Consider the following 21,646-nt stretch of genomic DNA (forward strand, 5'->3'; position numbering starts at 1 on the left):
ATTCTTGGATTTATCAGAAGGACCTTCGGAATTTGAGGAGATCGTTGAATTGATCCCCTGTGAAGCCAGTCCGTCGGACAACGCTAACATTTTTACAAATCAAGGCAAGCCCCAGTGCATCTATACCTATCTACTTTGGAGTTATTATTTCATGTGTCCAATTATTGGTTAATTTCTATATGAATGCATTAAGTCTAGGAATTGATTGAAACTTATTCTTGTGCATGATCCTGCCTTATTTTAAGGACATATTTGCCACTTGTTCAATAATTAGTAATTAACCCATGCTTAGAAATGCTTAGATACTTTAAGTAACTTGGTTACCGAACCTTAAGGTAAATTATTGGGTCATACATACTAGGTATGGAAAGTTAGCCTGGAATTTTTGAAAAGCCAACAAAAGCTAGAGATATTAGTTCTGTCTGCTAGGTTAATTTGGTTAAGGCCCGATCGTTGTCTTAACCTTTGATCAAGTGAATATCACCTGGTTGCTTACTGGGTATGGGACCAGTAAAGCCCGGTAGGTTAGTAGACTCTCTGATCGGGAATATTTCGTACCCGTGCTTGACGTGCTGGAGAATAGTAGGGGCGTAGCCTAAAACTCACATGGAGATCGGGCTAGACGTGGGGTCATGTGGGGGTGCATCCCTGGGTTCGGGTAGTCTTATTCCCAATCTTTGGGTACGCTAATCGAAAGGTCGTTACGTACAACCTGGACAGTTGTACGTAGCTGGTGGTCAAGGTGCTCTCGTGCAGGATGTAATTGATCCGGATCGCCGCAATTCTCGGTTATGAATGCACTTGATCACTGTTAAGCATCGTAGTTTAATATCATGTATGCAATGTCTTTCCGAAATTAATATGTTGTATGACTTAATTTCCTACGGTTTGCAAAAGTATTTCTTTTTCGCCATCTAGACTGGTTAGGTAACAACTCCAATTGAATTAAAAGACAAAGTTAAGGTTTCACTTTTAGTAAGCTCTTTGGCAAAATGTGAGTCAGCCAGTACACTAAACAGCTATGATGCAGTTCCAGAAAAGCTATTATATTGGTTAGTCGGGTTAGTCTTGCTGAGTACCTCGTACTCAGGGTTATCCCTCGTTGCTATTTCAGAGCCACAGCAGGAGTCCGCCGAGGAAGAAGCCCCGAAGAACTAGGGTATTTTTACGAGTCTTGTAATACCCTAGAAATAAAACTTAGATGTATATCTTTCACCTGGACTGGGTTATATTTTAAACTCTTAGAACCGCTCTAACCTGCACCATTAAGTTTGTTTCAAACTATGGTCTGTAATAATTCGTACCCCGGTATGTATGTAAAAATGTAATGTTTGTTGATGCTTTCCCATCGTGGAAGCGACCCTGGTGTATGGCTATGAGACACGTCGTGGATCCTTTGAGGAGTCCTAGGGACACTCGACGGACTACCGGACTTATGCTGTTTTAAATGTGTTTCGGATAATTGTTGTTCCGACAACAATTAGGCGTATTTAAACCAGTTTAAGTTGGACGGTTCTGCCACATGGAGCCACTGAAATAGGCACTCAGCCCCTGAGCATAAGGACTAGTGGAGCCACGGAGGCATGCCGACCTAAAATAGGCGCCCAGCCCCTGAGTGCGAGGACTAGCAAAGCCACGGAGGCACGCCGACCTGAAATAGGCACTCAGCCTCTGAACACAAGGACTGGCGGGGCCATCGAGGTACGCCGTGTAAGTTAATGGAAAATCCGCGGATTCCGTCCGTGACAGGCGGCGTAACGGCCATTCCACGGATCCCATCGCTAGGGTTGCACCATCAAATCCTTCAAAAAGCTCAAGGGGCGCGGTTCCATTTTCACTTCTAGTGCCTTCTCTTCCAAGCGCTACTGCCACAAACTCCCTCGCTGCCACGCCTGAGCGCCCTAGGTCACACCGTCGTTCCCCCAAAACGCATCTGCTGCCCAAGCGCTCGGATTTAGGCCTGCCACCTCTACGCCGCCGCATGTGAACAAAGAGCCTCACCATATTAGATCCAAGTCGTGGGGACAAGAGACCGAGGAAATGGCGACCAAACAAGCGCTGGATCCATCCACCTATTGGATCCAAGTCGTGGGGACTAGAAGATACAAGCACCCATCGATCGCGGCCTGCTTGCCCCCAAGGATTTCCTGGAGTGGAAGGCGATGGCGGGCGAAGAGTTCCTCTCTGAGGACAAGACGAAGACCGTCATCTTCGCGGTGTTCTTCAAGCACGGATTCATGATTCCAACGGGGGACTTCTTTCGCGGTCTGCTGAACTACTACAAGATTGAGTTGGTACATCTAAATCCCAACTCTATTCTTGACATTGTAGTGTTCATCCACCTCTGCGAGGCCTACCTCGGAATCCTACCCATTTCAATCTCTAGAGGTATCTGTACCAACTGAAGATAGTGTCGACGAAGGACAAGAGGCAAAGAATCATCGGTGGCTGCGGGTTTTCGCTTCGACCCAAGAGGGTCCAAGCGTACTTCGACCTCAAATTAAAGGAATCCAACAAGGGGCACAAGGACTGGTTCGTAGTAGTGAACCAGAAGCTCGAGCTCCCGTCCCGCACTGGATATGCTCATCTGACACTTCCTAAGTGGTCGAACTAGCTGACCTCGGAGGAGATAGTTTAGGTGAACCAATTGCTGGAGGGGATCGCCGATCTGAAGAGGCGTGGGCTCACAGCTGGGGCTGTGAGCATCAACTTCTGTCGGAGGCTGACGTAGCCTATCAAGGACAAGATCACCTAGGGTACGAATACTTGGGGCCTCAGGACCCGACCCGGGAGGTACAACGCAAGTTGAACCGGGAGTAGGTGGCTGCCCAGGTGGTCGAGTTCTTTGGCGATCGCATTAGGAACAAGAAGTGCCCCAAAGCCTTCTCCCTCGTGAGGCCTGCCGACCCGGTAATGATGTCTCTTTAACCTTCTTGGCATTGTTCCTTGTGCTTTGGTATTCTTGCATCTTACAGGTAAGATCTCTCATGATAGAACTGGGAGTTTGAGTTTTGGTGCACGACACCACTGCTTGAAGGGGGCGAATAGCAGCGCCCCAAGTTGCGGTCGACCACAGAGGCTGACCAGCCACCTCCCGCGCTTGACTGGGAGTCAGACTCCTTCTTCGACAACTCGGAGGAGGACGTGTCAAACCAGGAGAGTGCGTTGGAGGTCGGAGACGTGCCCCAGGCTGGACGGTGGACACGCCAAACCGTCCGCAATGTGGCGGAATCCAAGGCGTCAGCGGTGGAGAAGCCAGTGGCTGAGAAGAAACGGAAGAAGAAGGCGGCCAAGAAGCTGCAAGTTCTGGCTACTCCACCCACGTCTGCCGTGAGGCCTCAGCCGGGGCAATGTGCGGTGACTTCGAGTCACCCAGCCTCGCCGCGAAGAAGAAGAAGACGGAGCTCCTTGAGACCACCACGGCCAACGTAGAGAGGCTCAAGGAGCGCATGATGTCAGACATCCGTGGCGGGAAGCAGAAGGAGCCATCCTTGCCACCACAAGCGCCTCTTCGCCTCGAGTTTTGAGTGAAGACGAGCGCAATGTAAGCGATGTTTGTCTTATCTTTGTCGTCATTATTTTACATGAAAACTTCCTGACCCCATCTCTGTACTGCACCGACTGAGTAGGGTGTCGGTTGTAGAGGACGAGTTGAACCTACAGGCCGCAGGACTCGGCTCCTGAGCAGAGAGTCGCTAGGAAACTGGCGCTGGTTCCTGGGGGGAGGTTGGCATGATGCCAGCACTGGAGCCCGAGCACCAAGTCAGCAGGACACAGGCGACGAAACCTGACCTGAGGGTCAGACTTCAGTTTTGGCCATGGCGGATGCATGCACGACATCTGACCCAGCCGTGATCGCCGATGTCCTGGTGGGCAGTGCAAGCGGACCCCCGCCAAGTTCTCCACCGTGCCAAGATGACCCTGAGAGCATCCCTACCTCCTCCACGCCTGGTGCCACGGAGGTCAACGTCGATGTGCAGATGGAGGAGGTCCTCGAGCTGGCACTGACCGATACGGAGGCGGCGGGCTATGATGCCAATGATGATGTTCAGAAGAGAAACCTACCAGACACCCTCAACTTCTTCGGCACCGGTCTTAAGGAGGACATTCATGCTAACAAAAGGGATCTTGCTACTCTGAAGCAAGTGTTTTCCACATTTGCGGATGTGCTATATGTAAGTACACTGTCCTGAGTTGGCAAAAGTATTCGTTCTCATTTTAAGAATTATAGCTGAGTGAAGTGACTTGAGTGCATAACCTGGCCCAGCGGGTGCACAAGAGATCGGACGCCACTTGTAATGCCGAGGCATATCGCCTCAAGGCCGAGTGCTTGGAGGCTGAGCTCCAAAAGACCAGGGAAGACACCGCCGACCAGCTCAGGAAAGCCAAGGAAGGAGCTGCCGACCAGCTCAAGAAAGCCAAGGCGGACGCCGCCGACCAGCTCCGTCGTAAAGAGCATGAGCTCGAGCAGCAGAAGAAGGTCACCAAAGAGGTCCAGGGTGACCTCAACGCCATGCTGGAAGGTCTAGTTTTGTTGATGATGGTCATGAGGCGACTGAAGGAGATGCTGACTTGTCCGTTGTGTTGGTTGTATTGAATTGCTTTGGAGGGGTCCCTGCCTTGCCTTATATAGTCGGGGGTAAGATTACACATCGGTTGATCACAAGAATATTAGTTCGATACAACTAGAGGAGTCCTACTCTTATTACAACGAGTACTTTCCTAATCCTCGACTAGTTCTTGCCTTTCCATGTAGACTATGTTGCTCTGCGCCATGGTCTTCATGTTAGATGCATCTTGGTGTACAACCTCATATTTGGGACTGTCCAAACCTTTTGGTAAGTCCATAGATGTATGTAGGGATGAAAGCGGTTGGGAACGGTCGGGAAAACCCTAAACACTTTTGTTTTCATATTTTAATTCGGGAACGAAATCGGAAGAGCTCAGTCGGGAAATCAAAATCAGTTATACGGGATGTTGGGAACGAAATCGGAAGAGCTCGGTCGGGAAATCGAAATCGGTTATACAGGATGTTGGGAACGAAATAATTCAATCGGGAATAAGTTGATAACGGTTGGGAATCGATAATTAAAATCGGGAACACCACCACACTTAACCACTTCAAGCGTTCAACTCCGCAAAGGATACAACTATACATAATATCTATGCAAATAGTACCATAGATAGGTAGACAACACCATAATACTTCGTCAATCCATAGAACACTAGTGGCTTGTGATGGTTGTCTTCCTTTTGCACGTATTGGTACAAATGACCTGTGACTGTCACATACCATATACGTATACCCATGGAACAAAAAAGATAGAATTTGTAAAGAAAAAGAAATCAGAAAAGGAACGAAATGAGAAAAGGGCCAAACCTGCTCGGCTCCTGCTGCTTTTCTCTTCCGTGCGTGAGAACTCCTGGCCACCACGTGGGCTGCATCATGGGCTCCTGCGATGCCTAGCCCAGCTCCCAAGCAAATGGCAAAGGCGGCAGAGCAGTCAGTGGTGTGCCAAACTGAGCCGCAGCAGCCCCGCGGGTGAGTTGTAAATTGGACTGAGGGCTTGCTTGTGACTGCAGCTAGTCTGCGCTGAGGTCTCAACTGGGAAAACGGAAAATTCCCGAAATAAAATACGGGAATATCCCGATCGAATACGGGATCTGACTATTCGCTCGGGAAAACCCCCTCCCCGATTTCGATCCCGAATTCGCCGACTTTTCCCAAATATTTTACCTTTTTTATTTTCCCCAAAAATAAGAAATTTGATTGGTTTACACGGTGTCAATCATGGGATATTTTTTATTTTTATTTTGTTGCTTTCAATTTTTTCTGATTTTTTATTTCTGGTAAATGGATTTCTAAGGGCGAGTCATGGAGTCACCCGCTCCTATAAATGAAATGGAAATAGCTTTATAGGAGCGGATGTTACCCACTTCAGCAAATATCTATTTGTAGTTGCGAAAAGCAGGAGCGGGTAACACACCTACCCCTACAATGCTATTAGTAGTGCAAATTACACTTTGACCATTTATATATTTTATATTATATTATTTATGGTCACAAACTTATGATTATTAAAGAGTACATTTGATTACAAATTCAATCCTACATATATTGAGGCAGGTGATTTTTCACATGTATTCCCTCTGTTCCAAAATACTATTTTTTTTACTTTTCTAGATTTATAACTTTTGTTATTAATCTAGATATAGTAAATAAGAATCCGGATTGCGATCACATTTGCCAACTTGATGGTATACTATCCGCTCTAAAAAAAACTTGACGGTAAACTACCCATACTGCCATTGCCTCTATCTAGTTGGCCCCCTAAATAGCTGTGGACATTGCAGACTTTTGACATCCAAATCAAACAATCCAATCAACTCAAAATTTAGGTTATCAAATAGGCACGGGTTTTAACCTTCAACTTTAAAAATCCAGTGTTTCGTAATCCAAAGCTAGATTTAACTAAAGGCCTTTTTGAAATATAGAATTCTCAAAATGTAGGAATACGAAAAATGTAGGACTGAAGTTGCATGAGATTTGCAATCCAACATGAATTGAAAATGAGGAAAGTTTGTATCATAGCCTTTGGATGCAACATATGAAAAATACAGAAATTTAAAGAGAGATGCAAAGAAAAGTTTCCATGAGATCCAACCTCATATTTATTTTTTCTCCAAAATTCATTGGAATTCGTGCATCTTATTGCATCCTAAGGAATCTTACTATTACTAATTGGAGGCTCATTTTGAAGCCTCTAGGTGAAGCCACCAAGAATCCTCACAAAAAAGCAAAACATCTAGCCATCTCAATCAGTAGACTCAAATCATCTTAGCCGTTGGATCTATTATATTTTCAAAAAAATTACCCACATATACTATTATCGAAATAGCCTAAAGTAGCACCTTAAATCTATATCTAAATTACCCACCTCTTCCATTATACAAAATAAACTAAAGTAACCCTAATCTTCATCTAAATTACCCACTTATGCTATTATAAAAATAATTTAAAATAACCTCATAAATTTGCAACTAAATTTTCCACCACTAACACTTCAAAAATAACTTAAAATAAACATTTAAATTTGCATCTATACTACCCACATATGCTATTATTAAAACTAACATGAGCTAACCCTAAATTTGAATGCAAATCACCTTTATTAAAATATACCCAGACATAGACCAATATATGATTCTAAATTGTTTATTTCTTACACTATTGATATATAATATAATAATTAAGGTATATACGCATGATGTGTGTCACCATTTATGAATATATAGAGGAAGTGATGAGAATATAGATTTCTATGTTAAATTTATATATAGCTCAAACTTAGGGTTCATTAAACAAAATCAAGCGCATACCTATGATGCAAAGGTGAAAAGTTAAAGATTTAAAATATGGATGAAAACATTATAGAGTAATTACTAATTAAAATCTCTCATAATCGGATGAAGATAATATGTATATATCTATATAAGTATTGTGTTCGAATATTTAACAAATTAGAAGTTTAAGGTAACAATTTTTGAATGTTTTAGCTATGTGCCAATTGGAGAATCTGCATTAATTCTCATGAGACGTGTTAAGAAAAAGATAAATCCTAGATATTCGCACAAAAGATTAGAAACATCTGGGTATCAATCTGGTAGACAACCACTATCATTATGAAAATAAAAGTGAAGCCTGAATCTATATCTAAATTACCCACATCTATCATTATAAAATAATATAAAGTAACTCCATAATCTTTATGTAAATTACCCATGCATGTCATTATAAAAAATAACTTAAAAGATCCTTCTAAATTTGTATCTAAGTTACTAGCATATGTTGTTATTAAAAATAATCTATATGCTATTAAAAATAATCTAAAGTAAACACTTAAATCTTAATCTAATTATCTGCATGTTCATTGTATAGAAATATATATCCAAAAGTAAACTAATATATGATATTATTGTTAATATAGAAATACTAAGTTAATATTATATGCATGATGGGTGTTACTAGGAAGACCTTTTATACATGTATGAGAGGAAGTAATAAAAAATACATTATTTTCATGTTAAATACAATATACGGAGGTGAGATGCTGGGTGAAAAAAATATGAATGTGGATGAAAAAAGTCTAGAATAAGTACTAATTAGAACTTAATCACAACCATATAAAGATAAATACATATGTATATGAGTATTGTGTTAGAATATTAAATAAATGAGAGAGTTGTAGGTGACGATTTTGATTATTAACTGGGGTATAATTGTCAAATAATTTTCTAATACAATGACTTCTAAAATATTAGATTGTGCGGGAATACGGGTTGCCGGACTAGTTTTATAAGATGCAATCAATTGTTTTTTCGAAGGGACACACGTAGAAAATCCTTAGAAAATTCTCTTGACTCCGAGCTAGTCTTTACGACAAGCTTCCAGGCTTGTACGGTTTGTCACTTTGCTTTTATTCCATTATCCTTCGTCCACGCTAAGCTAGCTTGACCGCGAACGCGTGCGCTGACTGGCTGCGCGTCGATCGTCCCCCGTCTTCTCCCGTGGTTGTTACGGTCCGGTGGCGCCTTTCTATTGGTCTAGACGACTTTTCGGCGACGCACACATCTGATGCAACCACACATCCACAACAAGTCACCAATACGTCGAAATCCATGAAGCTATGCCATCACGCACAGTTCACGTTCTGGTCCGCACGCTTCTTACTTTGTTAGTTCGCTCCTTAAGCAGCCACTCCTGTAAAAGACAAGCCCAAGAACAGGACCTCAGTTGGTTTGTTAGGAGACTTCTTCATTCTTGACCGTCATTTTGATTATTCCTGCCTTGCGTAAAAGTTTTTGCGCTAGCTGTTGTTTTTTTTTTCAACCACACGTGCAGACACAGACGATCACATACACGCACACAATACTAATCCTATGAGCATCTCCGAAAGACTGAGTCGGCAAATTCTCTAGATTGACGATGTCACCACTGGCGCCTCGTTGTTGACGGGTACGTCGCCTACCACTGAAAAATAGCACCAATTAAATCTTAGATTAATGCGAGCACAAGTGTTGATCGAGGATTCGAACCGCACCAGGTTCCACCACAAGGAACGCCTCAGCTCGCTGTGCCAGCTGTTTCTAATCACACATAAATTGTAACGGTAATGCTAAGACACAGGCGTCCGGACAGGGAAGAAAAATCGGACGCTCCGACATATGTTGTAATAGTTAAGCATCGATGTTGCAATTATTATTTTTGCATGTTTCACAGTGAATATTGCATGAAACATAATGTTATGTTGCGGCGGGAATTTTCTATCCCAGAATCGAACGATATATTTTTTTCAATATTGCAACTATGTACTTTCGATGTTGCAGATCTTGTACTTTAATGTTGCAATGGAGCGTCCGATGGAAAACTTCCCATCGGATATCCGGGTGCTAGCAGCACCCAAATTCTAATCTTACCACAGCTAGCTTTTGGTCAGATACAATATTAATAAGCTCCTGATCAGGAAAGTCCGTAAATACTCATAGGGTACTTCCCGAACACTCCGGTGAGTCTTTGGTCAATGGTCAATGCACCCAAGTTGTGCTATATGGACAAACATTACAAAATGGATGGAGTACCAAATAAACACGTTTGTTAGACCGCGTTTGGTTCCCTTTGCTTATTTTTAGCACCCGTCACATCGAATGTTTAGATACTAATTAGGAGTATTAAACGTAAACTATTTACAAAACCCATTACACAGATGGAGGCTAAACGGCGAGATGAATCTATTAAGCCTAATTAGTCCATGATTTGATAATGTGCTGCTACAGTAAACATTTGCTAATCATGGACTAATTAGGCTTAATAGATTCGTCTCGCCATTTAGCCTCCATCTGTGCAATGAGTTTTGTAAATAGTCTACATTTAATACTCCTAATAAGTATCTAAACATTCGATGTGATATGTGCGAAAAATAAGCAAACTGAACCAAACACCCCTAACGAGTCATTGATTCTTCACGGGCATTTATTTCGGCGACCAATATATTATTTTCGAAGACCAATATATATATACCGCGGAGCCATCGCAGAACAACGGTCGCGGCCCGTGCTCGTCGTCACCGCGATCTCTCGATCAATGGCCTTCTTGGTTCTTCTTGCTGCCAGGCTATTCATGCTAACCGCCCAAGCGGTGCTTCCTGTCGTCGGTGAGCCAGGTTATAAATAATGTATCGCATGCCGCCGCCCTTGAAAAAAAAATTCTCCTGAATTCATTGATCTTATTACGTTTTTGCTAAAAAAGGACTCCAAATTAAGTTTCTCCCGTTTCATAATTTGGTGTCGTATATGCATATGCATTATGCATGCAGGGACGACGACGACGGCAGGGTTCCTCAGCATCGACTGCGGCCTTGACGGCAGCGGCTACAAGGACGCGACCACCGGTATCGACTACGTCCCTGATGGCCCGTACGTCGACGCCGGCGAGAACCACGTGGTGGCCGCCGAGTACCGGGACGGTCCGAAAAGGTACGACACGCTGCGGAGCTTCCCGCCCGGAAGCGGGAAGCGAAACTGCTACTCGCTGCCCACGGTCGCCGGAGCCAAGTACCTAGTCCGGATGGAGACCTTCTACGGGAACTACGATGGCCGGAACAGCTCGTCGTCGTCGTCCATGGAGGAGTACATGTTCGACCTGTACCTGGGGGCTGACTACTGGGAGACCGTCAAAATCGGAAGGAACGTGGCGTACGAGGCAGTCTTCGTGGCGTGGGCGGCCTGGACGCCGGTGTGCCTCGTCGATACCGACCAAGGCACGCCGTTCGTGTCCGTCGTGGAGCTCAGGCCACTCCCGGCAGGGCTCTACCCTACTGTCACACCCGGGCTGTCCATGAACGGTCTTAGTCGTTCTAACATGGGGGCAAGCATGTCATTAACCCGGTAAATTGATTTCTAAGTTTTGTTCTAAGCCAAACTGTCTTAATTTTAAGCAAACATATAAAAAATAATATTGTTTTTTATATTGACATTTATGACATAGAATTAATGTTATTAGATTTATCATGAAATGTATTTTCATATTATAGTTATTTACTATCGTAGATGTGTGCTACTCTTCTCTGTAAAATTGGTTAAACTTAAAAATGTTTAACTTAAGATAAAATTAGAAACCAACTTATCTTGAGATATAGGGAGTACTTTATTTTGATCACAAGTTTTTATAAATTCTCAACAATGATGGCTATATTTAATTAAAAATTTAGGTACCATACGAGGGCCACATGTCATATTTGTACACTAATGTTGTCTAATAGGAGGTCCCAAGGTGATTTTGGTAGAAAACCCATTCAATAATTTAAGTTGTCTCCTACAATGGTTAAGGAGTTTATAAGGTGGCGACAGCAAGTTTATAAGGAGGTGACAGCCACTAAGTTCTGTCTTCTCCGTATCGTAAAAAGTTCCGCGTAGAATTGAACATAACCTATTGAAACCGACCGATGATAAGTACCAATATACTTGCAACCTTTCTTATTACTGATAGGGGCATACATGTCTATGATCCAAGCAACCTCATGTCGCTAATAATTTGATCGCTAATAATTTGATCACGTCAAAATTCGGTTTGGTTGGTTCAGTCTAAAACCAAGCAAATCTAGAATATATGAGACCGTAAAAAACACCTTCAAATTATAATAACTAGAAAGCGCACCGTAGTGTCACCAAACAACCTTTGAATGGTCTTTTTTCATGGATTTTTTTGTTTAGGTTTCCATACGATGAATACGATCGTTTCTGGTGGCCCGAAGATAACTCGCATTGGGCGAACTTGTCGACTAGGATGACTATCCAGCCGGACCCCAGCTTCGCCGAGCCCTTGTCTATTCTCCAGACAGCGGTTTCGGCAACCGGGAATGACACGGTGCTCACCACCGCCATGTCAGGGAATCAACTGCACAAGACGACCTACTCCTTCATGGGGTTCATGCATTTCGCCGATTTTCAGAATGCTCAGCTTCGACAGTTTGACATATACTTGAACGGCGAAAAACAGGGGCCCTCATACACCTCATCATTCCTGGTTGCTTCGTGCATCTATACCCCAACGGCATACAAAGCCGTCGATCGCACATGCAACATCACCCTTGTCGCCACCGCCAAGTCTGTGCTGCCGCCGATGATCAACGCTGTCGAGATCTACAGTATCATCCCACACAGCAATCCAATAACATTCTCTGATGATTGTAAGTCCTCTACTCCTCGCTCTGCCTTCTCTCTCACGCCCCTTTATAAGGAACCTATACATCTGTTTCGTAAATTGAAGTTATTGCTGCTATTTAATGAAGAGCTATTATAAATACTCAGTTCCAATAAGTTTTTTTGGAGCTATGGTTGTGTCAAATAGAACATAATTCAAGCATGCACATAAGGCATGTTTCACACAGCCGTGGGTTTGTAGAATGAGAAGCTATTGTTTGGGAAATCCATTGGTCAGAGAATCTAGATGTTTGGCAATCTTGCTTTTCATATAGAAGGATGTCTATACTAATAAATGTAAAAAAGACTAAAATGTCCCTAAATGATGCAATGGAATGTTTAGTACTGATTTAGCGTAGGATTTCTACCTTTACATTATATTTTCCAATGATATTATTCAAAATAATATTGATGTCATTGTTATATATGCATGGAGTTTGAAACTACAGTTAATTTATGAATGAAAACAAGACTCAACCATTAGTTCAGTCCAGTATATTTCTCCCTGAAATTTCTGAATCAAACAAAAGCAAACTTATGCTGGAAGACTTGAACTTGAAATGGAGACAAACATAGCCAGTATCTTGATTATTCAAGAAAAATCCCATTCAACTGTAAGGACTGAGGTGCCCTAAGAGCAGGGGGTGGTTAAAGTGGCTCCTAAAAATCTAGGGCTCAACCAATTATAAAAACCTATAGAAATTCTATTTGGATGTGAAATAAGATAGCATTTGTGTTTTCTATTTTTATCACTATAATAAAGTTTTATACCCTAGGTTCCAATCCTACAAACTACATATGATATATAGCGACCGTAACCCATAAAAACAAGCTATTGCACCAACGGTTACGAAGGTGGTCTCACCAGATGTTCCGATGTTCATAAGTCACCTTCACCAGACACATCGTTAAGTACAGAAAACTAACCAGATTGGAGGAGCCTTTCCAACCCACTAGATCATCCTTTAATCCTAGTGACTTCTCACAGAAAAATTCGGTAAGGTCATGGGCCAATCTTGCCCAAGTAGCAGAACCTTGGAAATATCTCTAGTGAATCATCCAAAGAGCTTCGAGGCTACCATGGGGACATCTTTTGAGGTTATCATTGGGACATCTGTTGTTCACAACATTTGCAATACTTGTATTTTCCAAACTTCCAACGTCGAGCACTGAGATCAGCTCCAAAACTTTTGGTGAGGGAAATTTGTCATAAGCTTGAAACTTGGTTAAAATCAGTCCTCTTTTAATTTGTCCCAGGCTTTGATGGATTTTGTACTTTTGATCTGTAACACAACCTTTCTTAGATGTTTGTCCACCGATGTTCATCATTCAACTTGCATCTACAAAACTAAAGCATCATATGTCAATTCCAATAACGACATTGTCATTAATCACAAAAAACACATTAACCGTATTGCCATTTCTGCAAAATCACACAAGGACATTACAATGTTATTCCAAAAATTCAAAATATTAATATTTGTGGTTTACACTTAGAACATTTTAAAATGCTCAAAATATTCATAATTATTCTGGCCATGTTCTAGCAATATTATTTAGAATACTTTTTTTACATTTAGAACATAAAAAACCTTTGGCACGTTGTAGATTGTTTTATGTAAATCAAACAAACATTCTGTAATATTGGATCAATTGTTCTAGGCAAATCAATATTTGCTCAATTATTTCATCAAATGAACTCAAATGTTCCAAAGGCAAAATATTTTGTTCTGCGGGCCATGGTGGAGTAGTACAAGCTTGGATGGTGAGGTTGACTTTAGCATTGTGCGTAGTGGTGAGCATTTATTGGGAGCCTACCTTACTTGAATAAAGTAGAAACTATGATATTGAAATATGAAAATGGTTTATAGATCAAAGTAGATATTAAAACAAATTAAAAGTGTTTCTATCCAGCTAACTATATTGAAACAAGAAGGAAAAAAAATAGCGATTATGATGATTCTAAATCTCCTGGAACAATTGTAGCTTGCACACGAAATAAAAGATTTGAGTTGGTGGAACAAATCTAGAACATTTTTATGAATGGGCGCTTATATAATTTAAAGACATAAGGGGTGTGTGTGTGTTTGTATGGCTATTTTGGCAATGATACGCAGCTCTCCCGCGTATTCAAGAAATTGAAACAAAAAGGTTTGAATAAATGGGGAAAAACATCAGAAATACAAATCGTTCTACAATGTAAAATTTCTCCAAAAAAGTTGTAGGAAAAAATTTGTTCTCGAATAAATAAATTGTTCCAAGGAAAAATTGTTATGAATAAGAATAAAAAAATTACATCATAATAAAATAGTTATGACAATACAAAATGGTCTATTGACAGCTTGCCACGTGCTAAAAATATTCTAGCTTAATGAGAAAATTATCTAGATTTATAGAAAAATATTTTTATCATCACGAGAAATGTTCCAATCAAATGAAATGTTCTGAATATGGTAACATGATGTCCCATCAAAAATATTTCAGATTATGAGATTATAATACAATACACAAGTGTAGTCCTAGGAAAAAAGTATTCTATCCAAAAGTAAAAAAAAAGATATTCCATCAATAAAGAAATTTTCTTTACCTATTCCGATTGGTAGGAAAAAATGTTTTAGTGGAAGAAGGAAAAGCAGACCAAATAAAAAGATTAAATAAAAATGACTAAAAAGGTAGAAGAAAAATAAAAGGCCATAGACCGAGACCAACTATTTACAGTTGCTTGAAATAGCACGTAACATACATCAAGGCCCATATTGGGCCTATTGCATAGAAAGAGAGAAAGAAAGAAAAATAAGAAATGGGCCTATTGGTATGTGTGCTTTCTAGTTCCTCTACTACATAGTACCCTCTTGGGCCAACGAAGCCGATACCAAAAATCATGACGATGAGGTGGGTGAGCAGCGCTCGTGCGACGAAGGGTGGTCCTGGCCTCCTGGGAGGTTCCATCGTGGTGGGGAGCGGGACGCTGCAACCGGCGGCGGCGACGGACTACTGCGTCTAGACTCCTGATCGGCAGGCGCCCACCTGACCTGGCTGTGCTCACGGTGCTCGATCAAATGACATTTAAGGTTATCTCGCCGATATGGGTTCAACCCTTATCAGCTTACTTTGGATTGCTTGCTGAATTAAGAATTTAGATGAGGTTGAATGTTCTTGTGCCAAACATTATGCTTTGAACAGTATGTTCTTCTGACCGTACTCATCTGCGCTAGTTGACGCCATCATGGCTATCAAATTCGAGTATGGCGTGAAGAAAAACTGGATGGGTGATCCATGTTTCCCAACCATATATGCTTGGGACGGTGTGAAATGCAGCAATACAAGTGGTAACACTACGAGGATAACATCACTGTAAGTATCCAAAAGCATATGCTGGGAAGTTCTTCCATCTTCATTCTTTCAAGTACCAGTAGTCGAGTTTATTATTACTGACGGGTCTAATCACAATGTTGGACTGGAAATTGCAATGCAGAGATCTCTCCAATAGCAACTTGCGTGGGGCCTTATCTACGAATTTCACATTGCTTACGGCACTCGAGAATTTGTAAGTGCTACATGACTTGTCATTTCCTCAGCCTTCTGAAGTTTTTGTCAGAAACCTAAATGCCATGAATGAGAACCTCGATGTGCATCGAAGCATGCATAAGTGAAACAGGCACCAACTACATCAAAACTATAACACGTTTTTCTGCACACGCAGTTTTTTTTTTTTGCCATCTCGAGATGCATTTGTTCTATCAAAAATATATATTGCATTGTAGAATTCTCTTAAGAAATGACTAAGTATTAGAGAACCCGCAGAAGTGAGCCATATATAGCCTTAAGGAGCTACGGAATGCAACCAAACATACACAACTCCCTTCCTCTTTACTCTTTAGCATAAGGATTTGTAGTACTCCATTTTCCTAAAAGAGAACTATGTTGTAGCAAATTCACGGATAGGTGGTGGGACTGGAGGTATTTATCCAGTATGACGAGGGAGCATAGAGGGGAAACTGTCCTTGCAAGTTTTTGTCTAAGTTCAGATTTCTGTAGTTCTTTCCACTGAGCTTTCTATTTGTTTAGAAATTCTTGAAATTTTGCAAATATTGTTCTCGGTAAACTCATGGAAAGCCAGGATTATAGTGTTATGCTAGGAATTTCGTTAGCTTATCGTGTTTATGCAGTTTCTAAAGGTTACGTGTTCTGGGATGATTAAATTAGTTCACCGAACCATGCTAGGAATTTGTTTCTGTGACTCCATTCTACAGGCCTCTGTAAAGTTATAGTCGATAAGCCAGCCTCCCTAGATTTAGCATTCATGTCAAAGAGAAAGGACCTGTGGAAGAAGACCAAACAAGCCATCTGTTGGGTTAATAACTAGCTTGGAAGTCACAATAAATTAAAGCTATGAGGTGCATGTCCTATTGGGTTGCACTATATATAGTTGTCATGAATAGATGGGACGTATTATAGTACATAATCTCTTTGATGACGGCATATTTGGCATAGCCAGTGTATTTCTTCCAGTCCGTAAATTAATTTTTTTCAACTTTTAACATATTTTTCTGTATGGTTTTGGAAAAATCCCTACAAGAAGTGATGGTGATGAACAATCATACCTGCCATCATTATGCTCCAGAACAGTGTCCGGACTGTTACCTGAATGCATGCGTGAGTGTGTGTGTGTGGGGTGGGGGGTCGCGGGGCGGTTACGGTCCGTCCGTGAACAGAGCCCCCGTTGAGACAAAATTAGAAGCGCAACTCTGCACTGTGACAAGATGCGCCAACAAGTGAATATGTTTGTTTTGAACCACTTATGAAAGAAACAACAGGCAAACTAATGGGATGAACAAGGAACAAAGACCAACAGATTACTCGCATAGTTAGGATGTGTTTGGTAGGAGCTCTGCTAAACAGTTTTTCAGAGAGAAATGATTCTCTATTGATTCTGTGAGTTGATTCTCTGAAATAAACTAAGAGACTGGGAGCTGGAAAAAAGTAGCTTCTCCTGATTCTATGAAGTGATTCTCCATCATGATTTTAAGAGTTTATGCTAGTGAATTAAAGAGAATCACTCCCAGGCACATAATCACTTCTATCAGAGAATTAGCTGCCATTGAGAATCAGAATTAGTTTTGTTACGCTCTTTCTGTTCCTTCTCTTTAATTGGCTGTCTTTCTTTTATTTGATCTGAACAATCACGTGCAAAATCGTTCATTTTCTCCAATCTGTACGCTGATTAAGCAGACAAATTGGAAAAATGTAAGGGGGAGGGGACCAAGTCTCAGTTTGGCCTCCATTACCCTCTGCCAGTGCTCTAGAACTTCTCAGCAGTGTGGCTTTTATCCTATGAACAATCATATATTCGTACCTGCCATGATGATCCTATGATTATGCTGCAAATTGATAGAAATATAACTAACATGTATATCATATTTCATCAGTGTAGACTGTAGAATTTGAATGGCTTGCTCACTATAGTTGTATAAATATTTCAGGGATTTGTCTTATAACAACTTAAGCGGGCCAATACCTGATTCCCTACCAAGTTTGCCCTCCCTACGAGTTCTGTAAGTGGATATATTTGTTTACAAATTGTCACCTAGCCAGGGACTTTACTAATTTCCTTTCACTTAGAAATTTGTCTGGCAACCATCTGAATGGCAACTCCCTATGCAAAAATTACGGTGGATCACTTACTTTCAGGTCATGGTTTCTTCTTGATGCTTTTTTACCATTAGTGTACTTATAAATTTTTATAGTAGCTGTTTCTGTGATCTTTAAACAAGTGACCAATCAAAGAGTCCCCAGAGTAAACTCTGATCTTGTTGTCTTATGTGTTTCAGATATGATTCTGATATAAGTACGTGCAACAAATCGACAAGTCCGTCAAGAGAAAAAGCTCTCTTAGTTATTTCAGTTGTGGCCCCTGTCCTGGTTGTGGCTGCACTTGTTTTTTCATTTTTTATCTGGAGAGCAAAAAGAAAGCCTAATGGTGTGCTCTGTTGCTCTAGCCTTTACAGACTTGCATGTATATCTTCAGTTTATTATATACTCAGTACTTCTGCCATATATTCTACTTGTGCAACCAGTTTCTATAGATGATCACAATGGAAATCTACAACTGGAGAGTGCTACAAGAGGCGCAAAAGGTCAAGGGGATCACCTGCAAGATACTGAGAATAGGAAATTCACGTATAAGGAGCTGGAGAAGTTTACTGATAATTTCGAACGGTTCATAGGACAAGGAGGTTTTGGACCTGTTTACTTTGGCTGTCTAGAAGAAGGTACCATGGTTGCTATCAAGATACGTTCTGAGTCATCATCACATGGCCTAGATGAATTTTTAGCCGAGGTACCAATTTTTCCAGCCACCTTGAAATATTCATGACACACTAGAAATGTAATTTTGCATAGCACACATGTGAATAATCTGCATGAGTCACAACACACAAGGAGGTTATATGGCAGTTAATATCTCTTTCTCATATTTGTTATCTTGTTACATATATAGGTTCAGAGCTTGACAAAGGTGCATCACAGGAATATAGTTTCTCTGGTTGGTTACTGCTGGGAGAAAAATCATTTAGCCCTTGTTTATGAGTACATGTCTCAAGGCAATCTTTATGATCATCTGAGAGGTTTGTCTCCTAACTTATTTGAGTCCTCACACAATTCCATAATATGTAGCTCGACAAGACACGGTTTCCAATAAGGCAATAAGTAATTCTGAGAATCAGTTTCCATAGAATTATGTTACTAATAAGTCCAACCATTTTATAAGACAGAATTTCTCAAAACAAGTCTACCGTACTACTTCCATGATATTACTAACTAAAATATTTTTGTGTATTGGTAAAAGTGAGGAAGTTTAACCACTAGGGGGTGTTTGGATCCTGGAGCTAAAGTTTGGTCCGTGTCACATCGGATATTCGGATGCTAATTAGGAGGACTAGACATGAGCTAATTACAAAACTAATTGCAGAACCCCTAGGCTAAATCGCGAGACGAATCTATTAAGCCTAATTAATCCATCATTAGCGAATGTTTACTGTCGCACCATATTGTCAAATCATGAACTAATTAGGCTTAATAGATCCGTCTTGCGATTTAGCCTAGGGGTTGTGAAATTGGTTTTGTAATTAGCCTATGTTTAATACTCCTAATTAGTCCAAACATTCGATGTGACAGGGACTAAAATTTAGTCCGGGGATCCAAACACCCCCTAAAATTCTAAAAAGGGCATACCCGGTGCTGATTAATCACTCAAATTCTAAAGATTCATTTATTTCCGAATAGAGATAGTATTGATTACTAAAATGACCAACTACGTGACTTTTAAAATTGCATATGAAATATCTTGAAGTTTGAACGTACATGTTTAGTTATTTCAGTACATGAAAAAGAAGCATTTTTGGGGCACCTACTTGTCCATCTATCTCTGGTTCTTTACATAGGTCCGAGGAATGACATGGGGTTGTCACTATGACACCTTGCCCGATGTGGATATGGCCTATTAATAAGCCATGAGTAATGTGTGCGCATGTCTAATACCAAATTCTTACCCAGCCTCGTTTCTTTCCGAGACCTCCGTAGGACCACATACTGCAATGTAATGTATAAGGTCCGCATTAAGGTCTTAGGACTTCCTATATTTCTTATACTACATGTGTACTTAGCTGTATGACTTCAGCCATCTTGTCAAAAGGATTGGCCTTATTTCTATATTAGGATATAGAGAAGTGAGAAACAGAACTAGAAACCTGGGTGAATTCCATATTTCCACAAATTTGCTGAACTTGACACGTGAAGGTTGTTAACACACTGTTCTCATCTGCTGATTCATTGCAGGTAAAAAGGCTGCTGTCCAAACCTTGAACTGGGGAGCACGTGTGCAAATTGTGCTTGAAGCTGCACAAGGTATGCTGAAATGAAATACATACAGATTTTTTGTAAGCAAATATGGATGTGTTGTTCTTTTTTTATTTTCATCTCCTGTCGTTCCTGTTGTATATGTAGGCCTGGATTATTTGCACAAAGGATGCAGCCCGCCAATAATTCACCGAGATGTGAAGAGCGGCAACATTCTCTTGGGTCGAAATCTGCAAGCTAAAATAGCAGATTTTGGACTGAGCAAAACATATCTTAGCGATGCTCAAACTCACATATCAGCCACTGCAGCTGGCACGGCTGGCTACATGGACCCAGAGTATATCTCTCCCTATGTATTAATAGACTATAAAATATTTTTGATGCTTTATGGTTGTTGAAGTCTACTATTTAAGCTTTGGCAACTACTTATTATTACAATACATCTATTAAATATATCAAATGTACCCTTTCAGGAAAATTACTTTTAAGACAAATCTACATGTATCATTTCCGAACATTTAAACTCGACATGTAAAAGTAACCTGTAGTAAACGTTTACAATAGTTGACTTGAGAGAATCCTAGAGATAAGTGAGTCTATCTCAACTGGTTGGGTAGTAAGTGCGGTTGTACACCCACAAATTTAGCTGGCTATTTTTTTTTTCCATTGAAGAACCACCTAGTTATTCCTAGGTAGGGTCCTGACGGGGAGGAGGAACTTAATTATATATGAATGTGTAAGTAAAACTAGCAAAATTGAAACATTATGTGCAGCAGGCATTTTTTCCTTGTTTGGGGCTCTATCCCTCGTTGACGTTGTTGGCTTCTATTTTCACAGGTACTACCTCACCGGAAGGCTTACCGAGAGCAGTGACGTGTATAGCTTCGGAGTAGTCCTACTTGAGGCAGCCACCGGTGAGCCTCCGCTGCTGCCAGGCCACGGCCACATCACCCAGCGCGTGAAACAGAGGATCGCCGCAGGCGACATCGGCTCGATCGCTGACTCAAGGCTTGGAGGCGCCTACGACGTCAGCTCCATGTGGATGGTGGTGGACACGGCCATGGCGTGCACGGCGGAGGCCGATGCTGGAAGGCCAACTATGGCTGACGTGGTGGCGCACCTGAAGGATAGCCTGGCACTGGAGGTTGCTCGCGATAACGACTGCAGCGTCCCGCCGCGGCGAGCGTTGCAGCGTGATGATGATGATGACACGGTTATGTCCTCGTTTGGTCCGTCCGTGAGATGAGGTTTGGTTTGGTTTGATACTTTGATCCATCTACTAGTCTACAGCTGTGTTTTCTGTGCTGTGAAGGCCACATTGGAGTCTGTTTGTGCATTTGCTTTTGAAGCCGGTACTGTGGACTGTGGTAAATAAAGTTGACATGTGAAAGAAGCCACGATTTAATGTGTAGGTCAAGAAAGATTCATGTTATTTTCCGACTCTGTACCAACCAAAACAATCAATAAGGTTCGCGAATGGATTCGTATTCTTCATCTCAAATCAGAAAAAATCACTACTCAAATTGGAGTG

At 41.3% G+C, this 21,646-nt stretch overlaps 1 protein-coding gene across 3 annotated transcripts; it reads left to right on the forward strand.

Annotated features, from left to right (window-relative positions):
• Positions 1-10,066: 10,066 nt before the first annotated feature.
• Positions 10,067-21,609, forward strand: LOC117846216 (probable LRR receptor-like serine/threonine-protein kinase At1g51810). Of its 3 annotated transcripts, none has more exons than XM_034727341.2 (13): positions 10,067-10,220; positions 10,374-10,944; positions 11,770-12,245; positions 15,474-15,612; positions 15,734-15,805; positions 17,742-17,813; positions 17,881-17,949; positions 18,090-18,238; positions 18,336-18,598; positions 18,758-18,884; positions 20,095-20,163; positions 20,263-20,452; positions 20,953-21,609. In XM_034727341.2, the coding sequence occupies exons 1-13, from the start codon at positions 10,142-10,144 to the stop codon at positions 21,359-21,361; spliced, it is 2,685 nt and encodes an 894-aa protein (XP_034583232.1). In that variant the 5' UTR covers positions 10,067-10,141; the 3' UTR covers positions 21,362-21,609. The 3 variants fall into 3 exon arrangements, with proteins under 3 accessions (XP_034583232.1, XP_034583235.1, XP_034583234.1); XM_034727343.2 differs by having other exon boundaries at positions 10,074-10,211; XM_034727344.2 differs by lacking the exon at positions 17,881-17,949.
• Positions 21,610-21,646: the final 37 nt, after the last annotated feature.

The sequence above is a fragment of the Setaria viridis genome, chromosome 2, assembly GCF_005286985.2.
Source record: "Setaria viridis chromosome 2, Setaria_viridis_v4.0, whole genome shotgun sequence".
Classification (NCBI taxonomy): Eukaryota; Viridiplantae; Streptophyta; class Magnoliopsida; order Poales; family Poaceae; genus Setaria; species Setaria viridis.